The sequence below is a fragment of the Polypterus senegalus genome, chromosome 16, assembly GCF_016835505.1.
Source record: "Polypterus senegalus isolate Bchr_013 chromosome 16, ASM1683550v1, whole genome shotgun sequence".
In the NCBI taxonomy this organism is placed as follows: Eukaryota; Metazoa; Chordata; class Cladistia; order Polypteriformes; family Polypteridae; genus Polypterus; species Polypterus senegalus.
The window spans coordinates 52,969,953-52,986,735 of record NC_053169.1 but is presented as its reverse complement, the minus strand read 5'-3'; the positions used below and the strand labels follow the sequence as shown (position 1 = coordinate 52,986,735).

The window sequence follows — 16,783 nt, the reverse complement described above, 5'->3', positions numbered from 1 at the left end:
TGTGTGTGCATTATGTAATCAGTATTTTGTAGTTTGTAATTTTATCAGTGTACATGCTATAGCTCTTTGAGCCTGCACTTAGTAAAAAGCCATGGACTTTGTAATTAACTGATTGCTATGGTAACCTGTTGGATTCAGCTCGCTGACATATATGCATATATATATTTTTTTATTTCAGTAATGTGGTTTTACGAAAAGATGTCAGTGAAATCAACAATGAAATGATTCCAAAAGTTGATGGTGCAGTGAAACAAGGTAAGGAAATGAAACTTTACAGTTGGGTGTTGAATAGCGTAAATGTATATGTATATTTCATCTTCAAATATGTGTGGAAATTATCACCTTTTATTTTGCATAATCTGTTAGACCCTCCTATTATAACTTGAAACATATGATCTTTGTTTACACTGTAAGGAGATATTTCTGTTTGTTTTCTATCATCTTCTTAAATTTCCTAAAGCTGGGATTCATGAATTCTTGTCCTAGTGGACAGAATAAAGTGCTGTGAAGCATCATGTAAATTAAGCTTTTTATGTATATTTTTATTTATATTAAGTTAGCATGCGTTTATTTATTCATGTTCATCTGTTTATCATGTAGGATGGTAGAGTTGTTATTAGTACTTGCTTCATGTTTCCAGCATCCTGCGTATCAACTCCTCTTGGTTATCGTGTGTATGAAGTTTCATATTCTCGTGGTGTCTGTATGGGAGACACAGGGAAATTTGACAAAGATGTGTGTTTGAGTGGGCCCAGTGTCAAACTAATGTCCTATCTAGGGCCAGTTGCTGGTTTGTTTGTGCTTTATGTAAAATGTAAGTTGCACAGCTAGCTTTATTACTTTATTTACTTTTAAAAATTCTATGCCATTCGTCTATTGTTTTCGAGCTTGTTAATGCCATGTTAAGCTGTTTTTCAGATTTATCAATCTTTTGTCACAAACACATCATTACTACTTATGGTTGCTTAGAGCATGGCAAGAGCAGTTATCTAAGGTAAAAACAGGTATCAATATAATAAATTCTAACATATACAAATTAAGATGCAGAAAACCAAAATAATGCTGGACGCCATAAGCAAAAAGTTGAATAGAAGAAACAAGTATGCTTTTTTCATTTAAGTCCAGAAATATTGTGTTGCTTTCCTCTGAAAAAAGCAAAGTACTTGCACGTTTTTTGCAAATGATTAATGTATGCACTATTTTGTACCCTCTTTTTAAAAGAAATTTATATCATAAAATGGCATGGTTCCTGCCTTCATTAAGAAGTCTGAAGTATATTGTTTATTTTTGCACGTTTAGTTCTTGTGAGTATATCAAAACAAATAATGATCATTTGTTCCCTTTGAGCACTGTAATATTATAGAATGATTCTTACTAGAAATATAAATTAACATAGACACACTCCTGTCCAGGGCTCGGTCCTAGAAAACAAACGCTAGAACAAGGGGCGGAGATGTTGTCTTGACGCCACCGCTTGGCATCTTTCTTCTTACCATCCAGGCAATGCTCCCCCCTTCAACCGGCACCCTGGCACTTGCCACTTCGTCACCCCCACTGAGGTCTCCATGCCCCCCAGACCGGGACATCTGACGGAACCGCTCACACCCCAGTCTTCTCAGCTACTTTCAGGGTTCCCTCTGATACCGTAGATGGCGGCCCATTACCGGACGTGAGCTCCCAACCTCACGTCATCCCTTGTCTCCCTTTGGGTCATTCTCTTTCTCTGGGGCACCTTGACGGTCTGAGTCTCCATATGGGAAAGGAAGAAACCCCGAGCCATCTGGGTCTCTGTAGAGCGGCGTGAGACTGACGCTGGCTCTGGGCGTAGGGCCCTTTGACACCCTGCACAAATCAGCCAGTGTCCTTACTGCCCTCTTGTTCTTTCTGCCCTCACCACCGCATCCACTGTCAGAGACACGGCTACTCGGTACCTAGAACCAACTGATACCAGGCCCCCTTCACACGACCCCCCTTTTCCCTTTACGGCACAGGTGTCACTTACTTGTACCGCCGTGTCTCTCTGGCCGGAGAATCCAGCATTACGCTCCTTTGTCCATTGGCGCAGTGTTGTCAGTAACACAATCGCCTTCCCCTCCAGCTTCTTCAGTACCTCATAGAGGATGCACATTGCCTGAAGGCAATCCTCCAGCTCACGCAGAGCCGCAAGCAGACACAAAACGTCAGCTGGTGGTTGACGTACTCTTTGATTTGTCCTACCAGCCAGTTGCATGCCACGGAGCCTTCTCCACGGCTCAGTCGGGTCCTCCCCGGGCTCAGGATGAACATTCCTTGGTCCCGCCTCTGACCAATCATTGGCGGGAATGCAACACACATCGTCCAGTTCCTCGCCAGCCTCGGGGAGGAACTTCTGGTCCTCCGTTGTCTTGTTCCCTGGCCCGATGGGGTGGCAAGCCTGCCAGCAGCTTCTCTGCCTCTGCAGCTTTTTGACGTACAGCAGCTCCTCCTCCCCCGTTTTGCCTAACGCCGCCGTCCTGGCATCACTCCTCAGATCGGGCCGCTTAGGCCACCGGCGCGGGTCCACGTAGTCTCCAGCTACAAAACACAAAGTCCGGCATGGGAGCCTACTGCTGCTGGGGAAGGGACTTGCCTCTTGGACCCTGCCCTTCAAAGGAAGCTGCCTCCGTGTGGCCTCTCCTGCCGCAAAACCAACCCGTGTGTCCATGGCGATGGCGTGTACTGCAGAGTACGCTGCTTGCAGGTCTGCAACGTTCTTCTGTCTCCCCATTGAATACAGACAACACTTCTGTGGACCGCAGGTGGCCTTTGGGTGAGTTGCTCCTACTCGCGGGGTTGTGCACATACCGCTCTACTGCAGTGCGTGTGTGGGTTGTCCTGCTGTGTCGGGCTGTCCACAAAATTATTTTTGTGATGGGCTCCCCGCCGATTAATGGGCAGGAAGTCCCATATGGGATGCCATTGTGGAAGATCATCTCTATGCAGACAGACAGACACTGATGGTTCAAGCACTACACACGTTTTATTTACACTATTTACAATTGGTATCATCCCACACACAACCCAGTTTCTCAACACTCAGCACCCTGAAGTCCGGGTCTGTTAGAAGTCCTGCCTTCACCGCCTCCGCTCCTTTTCTCTGAGCTTCGTCCTCTTCCACCCCGACTTTTACTCCCACCCGGATGTGCTCCAGGTGCCTCCTGATGACCATCCTGCAGCACTTCCTGAAGTCTCCGGGTGTCGGTGCTGGTGGAAGTGCTGACGGCCAGGGCTCCTCAGTCGTCTGGGCACCCCCTGGCAGTGGCCACGGACCCCTATAGGGTTGAGCTTCCATGCTCCATTCCCATGGCCCCCATATCAATCAGGATGGCTGCCCTCTTGTGGTCCGAGGGAGGCATGATCCCTCATTCGCTCCTTCTTGGCATCACGGCTGGGCATAGCCCCCAGCCGCCCACCACAATAGTTACGATGTTTAAAATTTGCTTGAGCAAAATTTTGTTTGATTCACATTTTATTATTATTAATGCATATACCCTAATAATACGTTGGTCTGTGAGTAAAGCAAAAACTAATACTCCACACAAAGTTATGTCTTTAGTTGTTTTCATATATAATGGACAATGTAGCTATTACGATGACCATGTCTGTCTGTGTCTGTCCGTGCATCTGCAAGAAACAGCTCCTCCCCCAAGCATACATTTTGATGAAATGTGACATACTTTTTCTTTAGAAAATTTTTCAAGACAGCTCAATTTTCTTTGAGGCATTTTAAACAGATTACATTGTGCACAATTTTAAAATTTCAAAATGTCCCATTGAAAAGCATTGGCAAATTTGCAAACTCATCTCTCTTTAAATGAAGAAAACATTCTATGCTACAAATTAGTTTACTGTTTCAGTTTTACCTTGACAGCTGTTACACCAGCTTGTATATTTTATGTATTTTCCTCGTTTTCACCTGATGGCAAACAGGTTTCCAGTACAAGTTAATGAAGCACCAGCAGACTGTGTTGCATGTAGGAAGTCGCTGTAGTCCTTCTCCGGCAAGTCCAGCAAGAAACGTGTGTAAACGACTGCATCAGGAAACTGCTTCTTCTTTATGAAGTCTTCTCAGCTGTTGAATGAAAGCAAAAGAGAATGAGTACATCAGCACCTCTGCCCTACCAATACTTTAGGTTGTAACAGCTAAGTTAAATAGTCTTCCTAAATGTAAGAGTATAAAATGCAAGCAAGGAAAACATAAGGTTATCTAGATATGAATGGTTTACTCAGTAATTTTATGTACAAGAGTAAGTAAACATTTACACTGTATTCACCTTATACTAAACTAACTTCACAGCAGCATTTTCTGCACATTACAATGATTCACTATTTCATTGTCAGAATAATTTAATAGGATGAACAGATGTCATGGTGACAAAGACAGTCCTAATTTCATTCTATGCATCCATCTAAATAACTGAAGAATATCTGTAGTGAGAAGTCATGCAAAATGACACCTTTTATTGGCTAACTAAAAAGATTACAATATGCAAGCATTCAAGGCAACTCGGGCCCCTTCTTCAGGCAAGATGTAATTATTTTTAAGATGTAATAATTTTTAAGAATAATTAAGAATATCTAAATGTCCTGGTCTTCTCATCTAATTAAACATTGCTCTGCCGAAACAAATTCTATTTTTGACAATACTCTCATTTCTATCATTTTTAAGCTTTTGTTTTACATATCTCACTTTTTGTTGCAATCACATGGACAATGTTAACCAATGAATGTGCTTTTAATGGACTGGACTCTTGACCAATGAATAATCGTGGGGGTTGGTGGTCAGTGGGTCTATAATTCACATACTTGAGCTTATCTAAGTGCATGCCATTTTCATTTTAGAGACCATTTTCCAAGTGCTTATTATATCAGAAATAAAAAAATGTAACATATGTAAAAACATAATTTATGGGTGGAGATTTCCTTTAACCTCTTACTTTTGAAAGGTGTCTCAAGCTGTAAAATTTAAACTTTACACGTTAGCTTCTGAAACACACTAGATGAAATTGTAAAGACAGTTGCTGTTACCACAGAAGTACTAGTTTGTCCTAAAGTAGATAAGTAGTATACAGAGAAGGAGAAATGCAAAACTTATCTACGTGTCTACAGAGTGGAAGTTAATTGCGTTTTTGATGTTGCTTTCCAGGTTGCCATGTCTCTATCCCTGAGCCACTTTGGTGACAGATGAGTTTGTGTTTATAGTATACTCAGTGTACAGTAGATAATGTTGACTTTTATTTTCCATTGAAATATAATATTGGAAGTATTTCAGCATTCTGTGTCATACTCCACATAAATTAGGACTTATGCACTAACAAAGGATCTGATTTAAACAGGAAAATTCTTTCTTATCCAACATTACTACATCCAGCTTTCTGTTTCTGATTCACTGATAATGAGACCATTGGGAAAATTCCCACCGCCTGCTTCCACCACATTCTTAATTAGAACACAATGCTGCTATATTGTTTTTAAAATGTATTTTCACACAGTCACCCTTTCGTCTGGAACAATCAGAGCTGAAGGCAGCTGTTAATATCAAGCAGTGCTTGTAAAAAACAGGCTGTAGTTGTGTTAACTAATTAGTCCTAGTATGCAAATTCAGAATCATGTGTCTTGTATTTAAATTTAGTGTGGCACATTTAATGTAAACTCTTTAACATTTTTGTTTGCCTATGCTTTGGTTCATTAAGTTTTATTTATACACAATTCTTATCCATTTGCAAAAATAATTAATGGTAAGACGATAATTTGGATTGAATTTTCTCATTGAATTTAAAGTTTGACTAAACTTGGGACAAGTAAAAAGGAGTCTGGAGACTGAGTGGATATGCTGTAAAGACTATCAAAGTGTATTTAAAAAAAACAAAATGAGGATTGATCAAAGAAGGCCCGATGTTGGTATAAATTTGAATTTAGGATATACAATATGTTTTGGGAAGCAGTCATCATTGTGAACCTAAGCTATTCAGACATGACTGGTGTAATATATTGTAACGGGATAATTTATTTCTCATTAATTGTTTAGCTGGTGTCTAAACTATAAATTATTGTTTGGCTGGCTAAACAGTGCACAGTTGTTTATTCTTTATTTTATGTGCTAAACTTATTCGTCTTTAAAAACGGACAGCATACTTAAATAGTCCAAATTTTTTAAACATATGAAGTCGGTACATTTTTCACAGCTACTGTGCTTTAGATGCTGCGGTGGGCTGGTGCCCTGCCCGGGGTTTGTTTCCTGCCTTGCAGCCTGTGTTGGCTGGGATTTGCTCCAGCAGACTCCCGTGACTCTGTAGTTAGGATATAGTGGGTTGGATGATGGATGGATGGATGGATGGATGGATGGATGTACTTTAGATGATGGCTGCATAATCAAGAACTCTTAATATTATTAAAATGTACAAGTTGTGACTGTTAAAGTGAATTTGAGCAAGTAATTATGGTGTGGTTCTTTGTGATATAGCAGGTCCATGACTGGAACGAATGGCTCGAGCAACCACAGGTAGTTGATGAGGTAATTGGGGTGAGACGCACCTGCACTTGAAGGTGCTATCGTTCTCAATTGCTTCATCGGCTTTCTGTGGTGCATGATTGAGATGCTGCACCCACAGAACCGTATAAGTATGGGCCAGCACAGGAGATGAAAAAACGGAAAGAGAGAGCAACAAAGGCTTGCAGTGTAAGAGTGCGGCATTGGGGCAGAGAAAGAGGATGAGCCAACCGGCTAGAGAGAGAGAAGGTAGCACGGTCAAGGGTCCCGCGATGGAGTGAAGGATTGGTGTTCTAGGGACAGATCGTACCCATTGATGTGCTGAGGAGTGAGTGAAATCGAGGTGGGGTCCTCTTCAGGGTCCGAGGGATGACTGCATGGGCATGAGGGGTGACGAGAGGACTGTCGACCCCAAGCGTTCTGGCAGACGTTGATGGAGGCAACCAACACAGGGGTTGGGATTGAGAGGACTGCGGCTGCTAAAGTCTCTCCAGATGAATGAGTTACTGGTGGTTTTTATTCTCATTTTAGCCTTGTTTTTAAACACTTGGATTTTTCACTGTTTTTAAGTTTTATTTATTTGTTAACTTTGAGCACTGCACAGTTTTAATTTGTGTTTAATAGAAGCACTTTTACACTTTGCACTATCCGGTTGCTTAGTGTGTTTTGTCCACATCTGCCAGCTCATCCAGTTACATTATCGACGGTGGCAGGTTTAAGAGACTCCCAAAACTGGAAGAGGGAACATTGAGCCGGACCAGAACCGTCACATTCTTTTTGTTGTATTTAGTGTTTTTCTTTTTATCCTCTGCATTATTTAAAGGTGTCATGGTGTCTGTTTCTTCCCTTATGGGATCTTTTTACTTAATTTTTCAAATTAAAGTTTTCATGTTGCATTGCCACAAGCCAAGACAATACTAAGCTCTTGCATTTTGTCTGTTCTCTTGTACTGTTGTGACTCATTTTTGCACATATGTATTGCATATTCAGAGCAGGAACCAAGCAGGTGAAGAAAGTTTAGTGGTGGCTCTTGGAACCTTCATGGGGAAAAATGTGAAATAAAACAAGAGCCAGGTGTATATATTCATGATCTGCATTCCTCACTGCTTAAATACAAAAAATGAAAGAAAAAATGGCAAATTTTATCCAACACAATATATCTATTTGCATTTATTCATAGTTCTGGATCAAGCCCTGGAATTTTTAAAAGATGGTACAGTTCCCAGTAACTGGAGGACTGAACTGAAAGGAGATAGCTCCAGCAGTGAAGAAGATGAAGAGGAAGGTGGTGAAGAAGATGTGGATGCGGATGCTAGCAGTGAAGAGGAGGAAGAGGTAATATTTATTGGAACTTATAAGTAAATATACAATACTTGTAAAGAACAAGTATGACTTTTGCATTTTAATTGGTATTTGTATAAAAGAATGCTTTTCTTTTATATTCTGAAAGATGTCACAACACTATTGCTTGTAAAGACAATTTGATACAATTCTCTATCTATGTTTAAGTTGAACATTTGGGTACATTTTAGTTTTTACAATAATGCAGTGAAGCAAGAGCTTGATATGAAACATGGAATCTGCAGTCGCTCTCATATGAAAATCAAATAACACTGGAAAACAGAACTGTCTCTCATCTAGTTGAAAAGAATCCTTTTGGGTTATTTATGTTGAATTTTGCATTTCACACATGTACAATACGAAAGTTTTTAAACAAAGAGTAAGGGAAGAAGTGCACACACTAATAGAGCATTACAAAAAATTTTCTACAGAAGTATCACATTCAGCTTCATTTTGATGCATCTCCTGCATTCTCTTTGTTGACCCTCAAGCTCCATTTGAAGATTAAAACTGGCCTAATCTACAAGGATGGCCTAGGTTTAGAAATGAGTAACTTAAAAAAAAAAGGTGTGCTATTATTATTTGCCCATTACTCTAAGTATTCAGCACCTTCATCTTCAACAATATGTTAATGCTAAAACAGAAAAACTAATATTTGATAGTATTGATATATTGACAGCAGTTTTCATAGTACCTGTGCTATTTATGTTAACGATTCAAAACTGCCTTTACTTAAATTATTTTAAACATGACTGCCTTCTTTGTGGAGGTGTATGTCTCCCCATTCTGTAAATGCATTCTGTTAGATTCATTGACGGCTCTAAAATTTTACAATGTGAATATGTGTGTGTGCACACAATGCAAGGTAACTTTATTTTCTCCAGGGTTTGTTCTTGTTTGTGATTTGCTACTGCGTGTGATGTCCTGTGTTGGAAAGAGTCAGTTCACAAGATAGATTAATAATTACTTCAATTTACACCCAAGTCAAAGTTATCATTTTATCTAAACTGAATGTAATAAATGTATATAATTTGCTTATAAATATCTAAAATAATACATTGAAATGACTACCTTGAGTGTGACATATATATTTATCATTTAATTGTCTTTAATATTGTGCAAGCTTTCTGTACTCGGATGAATTTCTGTCCACAAACAAGTCTATTCTCTTGTGCATCTCCCTGGATTCTTTTCATATTTAATTGATTTTATTTTCTTGTGTTATTAATTAAATTGTTTTTTCTTTGGTAAACCAAGTCCTTCATCATTAACTTTAATAAAGAATTTGAGCAAAAATTTATGTTCATTTTACTAACATATTGTTATTTTAATTTAAAATTGTGAGCTATTTGACTTTAATTATGTGCACTCTAAAGCAAGTGATTATAATGAAAGACAGCAAAATTTTATTATTTGTTTATTTATTTATTGTATGTAGATTGACATGCCAGGTACAGAATCTGCACATTGTACTGGTAGTGCATTAACATCAAGCTACCAAAGCTAGTAACTGGACATTTCTGAAGCTTGCTTATTTTCTTTTCATAGGAGGAAGTGGAACCTTACCCAGATGAGAGAGAGAACTTCTTACAACAGCTGTACAAGTTTATGGAAGACAGAGGTACTAAGGGTAGATGCTAACAGCTGAACTGCAAACCACTACTGCTCTCATTTTCCTTACTTATTCTCTGATGCTGAAGTAACTAAAGCTTATCTTATGTGTATTAATTCAGGGGGTGAAAATATTTATGTGAAATATTTGCACCTGAAAATTGAACTATGGCCATCAGTATTTGTTCAAATGTTCATAGAACAAGTGCAGAAATGTTCAGTTATTGTAGATGTTTGTGTGCATTGTGCTTTGTTATACAGGGTGAGCCAAAATGAAGTACCACATTTCTCTAGGTCATTGTGCGAAGTAGAGGCAGCTAAGTGAGTTGGAGTGGGGGGGGTCCTTCAGTAGGCGATCCTTTGTAGTTTTCAGTCTGCAACATGCCTTGGTCCAGTGAGCACTGTGCTTTTGCTCTTGATTCTTAAAAAACAAATAATCCATCATCACTATGCAACACACCTTCATGCTCTTCAGCATTCCTACTAATGGTGATGTCCCAAATTGGAAAACAATGCTTCAGTTGGTGGCTAAATTTATCCAAACGGGTTTAACATTGAACAAAAAATCTCCAGACCATCCTTGGACTGTAAAAAAACCTGAAAACATCCAAGCTGTAAGTGCATCTATTTTGCAGTTTCCTAGACGTTCAACATGCAAACATGCTTCGGCCATAGGCATTTCCAACACATCTTTGAGGAGGATTTTGTATGAGGACATTTATTTCCATCCATACAAAATGATGGTAGTGCAGAAATTGACTGGGAGAGCCACAGAAAGTTGTATGTAAATATTCTGCAAGCTGTTCATCAAGATGCCATCATCATGTGCAGCAACGAGGCACATTTCCATTTGAATAGTTCTGTAAATAAGTAAAACTTTTGCTATTGGACTGAAACCAACCCTCGTGAACTTCATCAGAAATCCCCGCACAGTGAGTGTGTTACAGTTTGGTGCACCATTGCAGAATTTGGCATTGTAGGCCCTTACCTTTTTGAGGAGGGGGAGCAGTGGTCACTTTAGAATGTTACGTTGAAATTGTAGAGAACTTTTTGCAGGCCGAAATGAAAGAAATGGATGTGGTGGATGCCTGGTTTCAACAGGATGGAGCAACAGCTCATACAACGTGGAGATCCATGCAAGTTTTGCAGGAGATGTTTCCGGGGAAGCTGATCTCCCTGTGCGGCGATGTCGTGTGGCCTTCATGTTCGCCTGATCTCGCTCTATGCAATTTCTTCTTGTGGGGCTATCTCAAGTCGAAGGTATGCACACACCAACCTGAAAACCTTGAAGCTCTCAAGGACGTTATTCCCCTTGAAATTGCTGAACAAGTCATGCAAGTGTTCAGAAGTCATCTCGAAAAGTGTGTTGCTAATGGTGGCCACCACCTTGAAGACAACATTTGTAAAATACAGTGAAAAAAATCTATTTTGTATACCCTTTCTTGTGTCATAATGAAATTTATTTTATCTTGTAACATTTTTGTAGAATAAATTACTTCTTTTTGTTTCATCCTTTACTATCCTTCACCACCAATGACCTGTGTGAGTATTTCTGGACTTTTTGTTAGGGTAAAAAAGGTTGTCCATTCTCCTTTGACCTTTCTCATTAAAAAGATTTTTTTGCCCACAGACATTCTACTCACTGAATAATGTGTATTTTTGGCATCTTTCTCAGTAATCTCTGGAGAATGAATTGTGTTTCTGAGATGCTGAAACCACCATGCCTGGCAGCAGTTATACCACGGTCAGCATTGTTGCACAATTAAAATGATTGGACAAACAGCAACTAAACCTCTTAACTGTGTCTGCATATATAGCATTTTAATATATTGTAAATTATATACACACAGTGCCGTGATTAAAGAATTTGAAGATTTATAGTTGGCTTATGCAGCAAAGCAGTCATTCAGAACACAAAATCAAGTCCATATTAGAATGGCTGAAAAGAAGAAAAATTTAATTCTAGTCAAAGTCTAGACCTAAATCCAATAGAGATGCTGTACCAGGAGTTATTATGTGCAGTTAATGCTTGAAAACCAAACAATGTTTCTGAATTAAATTAGTTTTGCAAAGAGTTAGCTAAATTTCCTCTACTATGATTTGGAAGACTAATGCTTGATTATAGGAAGAGTTTGTTTCCTGTCATTTCAACTGAAGGTGCTGCATCCAGTTAATAAGTACACTGGTCCGTTACTTTTTCCTTAAAGGGCGAGGTGGTTTTGAATACATTTTATCCTTGAAAAATGAGGTTTAGTTGCTGTTAATTCAAACATTATATTTTGCAAGAAAGTTGATCTAAGCAACTTTGTCCCACGGTGTGATTGGTGCTACACATTATGGCTCCCACATTTCAAAAAAAGCTACCCTAGTCTCTGGAGTACATAGAAAGTGGGGAGATAAACCTGCAACATTCAGTGAGCAGCAGTCTTGAGGGCTCAAAGAAGAATGCCAGACTTGTTCAAGCCAAGAGAATGCTCACAAATACTCAGACATCTCTTTATGAGTAGTGGGCTGAAGGAATCTATAAGTGTACAGCATATTGGAACTTGAACTGGAGGAATTACTTAAAGGCCAAATTAAGTTCCTGGTGAGGTCTTCAAACTGAAGACTGAGAAAATGTTACCTGGTTTATAATTCTGCAGTCACGGGCTAATGACAGAGACTGAATTTGATGTAAAACATGAGAGTACTGTCTAATAGTACTGTTATAATATAGGGAATGTTTTCTTGGCAAACATTCGGCCTCTTGATACCAGCTGAGCACCTTTTCAATGACATAGTCTTAATAGTCATTGTTGCTGACTATGTATGCAATCCCTTATGGAAACATTTTACACTCTTTTAAATAGATGCTTCCTGTATGATTATTGCTTTATGACATAGTGTATTATGTTGTCAAGTTGGTTCTGTAAACATGACAGTAAACTCCAATGGTCTGCACAGTACCCGTAGCTCAATCTCGTAGTGCACCTTTGGATGAAGTAGAATGGGAGATTGGTGTGAACTGTATGTTTCTGTTGAGTCAGGTCAGGATGGGGAGCTTTCACTGGTACAGTAAATTGCAAAATTTGAATTATATTCCCAATGACATTAAGTGCTGGAATAAGCTTCCAAACACCATAAAAATGATACACAATGTACATTATTAGTAATAACCAAAAAAAAAGTTGTTGTTTTTTTTTTTTCAGATTTTACTGTTTTCAAATATATGACTGTTATTAACATGCTTTACTGAAGGCATATGTACTAAATATAAGTAAAGGCCAAGCATTCCTCTTTCAGAATGTATACCTCTAGTGAAGAAATTATATTGTTAGAATAAATTCTAGCACAATACATTTGCAAACTTCAATTGTGTTTTACCAAAAATGCACTTTAAATGTTAATTTACACACCACAAAGGCAATACAGAATGCAGACCCACATTACTCGGAAGAACAAACAAAAAGTTTCACTGTTCTGAATTAAAAAAAAAAAAAAAATATATATATATATATACACACACTTTCACCAACAGTATTGTATTGAAATAAATCAGTATCATGAATATGCCTTACTGAAATGTACATGTTCTTTATTTATAAGTGAAGGCTAGGACTTGCTATTTCAGAAAATACATATGTGATGAAGGAATTGTACATTGTTCCCAAATTACAACAGACATAGTTGTAAAATGCAAGAATGTCTTTATGAAATAAATTCATTTTCAAAAATATAATCTCATCATGATCATAATTTGTGATTTCCTTTGTAGTGGTATCAATTCAGGAATACTTGAAATGATAAAAATAATACTACATATGGCAGACTTTATCAAGAGTTTAAAAAGGAAAAAGTTTGATTATAAACAGTTCTGCAAAACCCAGTTTCAACCTCCCAATTACAAAAACAGTTTAAAAAAATCTAAAATAACAATACAATTTTATGAACTGAATATTGATTTATACCACTGTTTCAATATGAGCAATCAGTGGGTGGTGCAAAGGCAAACAATACCTTGTTTGAAAGGTCAGAGCTTGGAGAATTTATGGATCTGATCAGAGACAAAAGGCTGTCATTTTGATTTGCAAGTAGGTGATCCATTAGGTGACAGGCAAAAACCTTTAAAACATTCACATTCACAATACCTTATCTCGCAATCAACATAACATAGGAAGTCAAACGTGATAGCATTGGAGAGCTGAAAACCCCTCTTTATTAAATGAATAAATGCCTACCTGTCAATTTGACCCTGTTGGTTGCAGATGAGGAGTGGGAGTGCCCAACTGAAATGTTCAACCGCAGCCAATTTGCAAACAGTGAAGAGTTGTACAGACAAATACAATAGGCCATTTTAATGGCAGCCATTCAAACTTCAAGAATACCACCTTTTAAAAAAAATATCTGCTTTTTATTGATAGCACTGTGTGCTAAAAGCTATGAATAAAGGGGTAGAGTTGAAGGGTTAAAGGGGAAAAAGGTATGAGATGATTTTAGCCACTTTATCTACAAGTTTGCCTTTTGAGCAGTTTGTCTGTTTAGCTTGTGTTAACTTGAACTTTAATTAATTATTTTTTTAAGTGAGAATTTAAGTGACACTGCTACAACAAACTTTTTTGTTACAGGAACTCCAATCAACAAGCGCCCAGTGCTGGGTTACAGAAACCTGAATTTGTTCAAGTTATATCGATTAGTGCACAACCTGGGGGGCTTTGATAATGTAGGTACTATTTATTTATGTATGTATGTATATATTATTTAATCCTTCAAGAAACTGACACAGTCTGTCATTGATTGCAAAGGATTTTTTGTTTATGTTTTCCTTGTAAGTTGTATTCCCTTGCTTTTTTCCACAGATGCCTAAATATTCTATGACAGATTAGGAAAACTGGTTTCTTCTGTTATTTATTGCTGTCTTTTTTCTGTGCACTGTCAGGCATCATCCAACTTTACTTCTTTAAGTATGATCATGTCACTGATCAGTTTTATAGTGGTTTTGAATGCAAAAGATGGGTCTTAAGAGATTAGTTTAGGGATTCAACCTTGAAATAATGAAAGTGTTTCCAGCACTCAGAAATATTTCATACTATATGACTCCTGAATATTTAACATTTTTAACTAAACTTGGGTATATTAAAAGATGCTTGATTGTACATAGTTTGCTTCAACCCTTGCTTTAACTAACAACTGTTGGGTTTCGTAGACCTAAATCAAAATAAAGAATTAAGATATTTCCATGAAAGAATATTATCCATCCATCCACTATCCAACCTGATATACCCTATCATAGGGTTACGGGGGTCTGCTGGAGCCATTCCCAGCCAACACAGGGTGCAAGGCAGGAAACAAGCCTACCGCAGAAAGAATATTATACTGAAAGCAAAGAATAAATTGCAACGGTAGCAGACAAAATAGACTTATAGACAGTTTGAACATTTTGAAAACTTAAACACTTGTGGTGGTAACAGATAGTAACAACAACACAGAACCAGCAAAATCACTATATTTCATGACAGATAATTTAAACAACTGTTGCAGAAATCTACAGAGTTAATCAGCATTCTGGTTATAAATACAAAAGCCTCACTATTAGACACAAACTTTAAGTCAGCCGAAAAAGAGGCCAGATAACAATTTATATTAAGATGTCCAGAACAGCTCCGCGACCTTGAGCAGGAAAAGCTATTGAAGTTGAGATGTTCAGAACCTCTAGTAGATTTCTGGAGTAAAGTGATATGGACAGATGAGTGGACTGTATATATAATCTAAAGTAAGGCTGGCAATACCCTTTTCTGTTATTGTGACCTATTTTAATAGAAATTCAATCCTTTCATTGTGTTTTTTCTTTATTTTGCAAGATGTTCATTATAGTTGCAAGACTTTAAAATTTCTTCCTAAACTTACATCAAATACTATGTCTACTAAGATTAACTGTTTTTCTGGAAATGGTAGACACTTGCCTCCTTACAGTGAAAAATAACTATTAAAAATTCACTTTTATAATTGTAGAAAGAGAAAACTGTTCTGTCCTATTTACTTATTTATTTGTTTATGTCTAACAACATGAGTGAATTATAGCCCTAGCCAGAGCCATGTGATGTCCCAGAATCATTCAAAGTGATTACTAAAAGCATATCATGATGACAAATCTACTCCATTCAGACCTGGTTCAAGCTGACAAATAAATTAACTTGTCAGTGTTGAAACTCTTTTAAGCTGCTCAAGCTCCTGTTAAGCAACTTGCAGAAGATTTAAACATTCAGTATTATTACTTAAATTTTTATACAAGCACTTATGGTTTTACAAGAAATGGTACTGTGCGCACATGTGTGTAATTTACCTATATCTTTTGTGCATCACTGCCTCTGAAAAAGCATTGTAGGGCCTACATTTTGCTGTGCTTGCTGTTTACTTTTACTACTAGGTGCAGGTAGTTCTGGCAAGATAAACAGACAATCAGGTTAGCTGTTCTGTGACCACTGTTAGTAAAGTTTAAAATGAATGTTCACATCAGGACGAATGTTATTTAATGTTTCTTAAGTTCTGTACCCTTTGTATAAAGTTTTTGTGATCCCCAAGCGTTTTTGAATTTGTAGATATCTTTTTTTATGAGATTGGTTTGTTAGTCTGGAAACAAGCATCTTTCTTTTACATCATCAGTCTTTTTGACAGAAAAAGACAAATACAACTGCATCAGTGACAGACTTATTTAACAGATAGATTATGATGTCTGGAAGAGTCTGTGCTGTAGATATAATATCAAACCTATGAGATTAAGAAAATGTAAAGACAACAGGTTTTGTCTGCTGGCACATAAGTCAAAACATATTAAAGTTTATGTATCTTTCTTAGATGAGAATAATAAAGAGGCTTGTTTTCAAATTTTTTTGTTAAAGGGCTTATGTTTTTGTGTTTGTTTATTCATATACACTCACCTAAAGGATTATTAGGAACACCTGTTCAATTTCTCATTGATGCAATTATCTAATCAACCAATCACATGGCAGTTGCTTCAATGCATTTAGGGGTGTGGTCCTGGTCAAGACAACCTCCTGAACTCCAAACTGAATGTCAGAATGGGAAAGAAAGGTGATTTAAGCAATTTTGAGCGTGGCATGGTTGTTGGTGCCAGACGGGCCGGTCTGAGTATTTCACAATCTGCTCAGTTACTGGGATTTTCACGCACAACCAATTCTAGGGTTTACAGAAAATGGTGTGAAAAGGGAAAAACATCCAGTATGCGGCAGTCCTGTGGGCGAAAATGCCTTGTTGATGCTAGAGGTCAGAGGAGAATGGACCGACTGATTCAAGCTGATAGAAGAGCAACTTTGACTGAAATAACCA

At 37.9% G+C, this 16,783-nt stretch overlaps 1 protein-coding gene across 2 annotated transcripts in view; it reads left to right on the top strand.

Moving 5' to 3' along the window:
- The window catches only part of arid4b (AT-rich interaction domain 4B), a 163,602-nt gene that overhangs the window by 94,438 nt on the left and 52,381 nt on the right, over positions 1 to 16,783 (top strand). For both annotated transcript variants that reach the window (XM_039738847.1, XM_039738846.1), the window contains exons 10-13: positions 179 to 255; positions 7,689 to 7,843; positions 9,398 to 9,470; positions 14,065 to 14,159. In XM_039738847.1, coding sequence (XP_039594781.1) covers positions 179 to 255; positions 7,689 to 7,843; positions 9,398 to 9,470; positions 14,065 to 14,159 — 400 coding nt within the window. The remainder of the gene's footprint in view (positions 1 to 178; positions 256 to 7,688; positions 7,844 to 9,397; positions 9,471 to 14,064; positions 14,160 to 16,783) is intronic.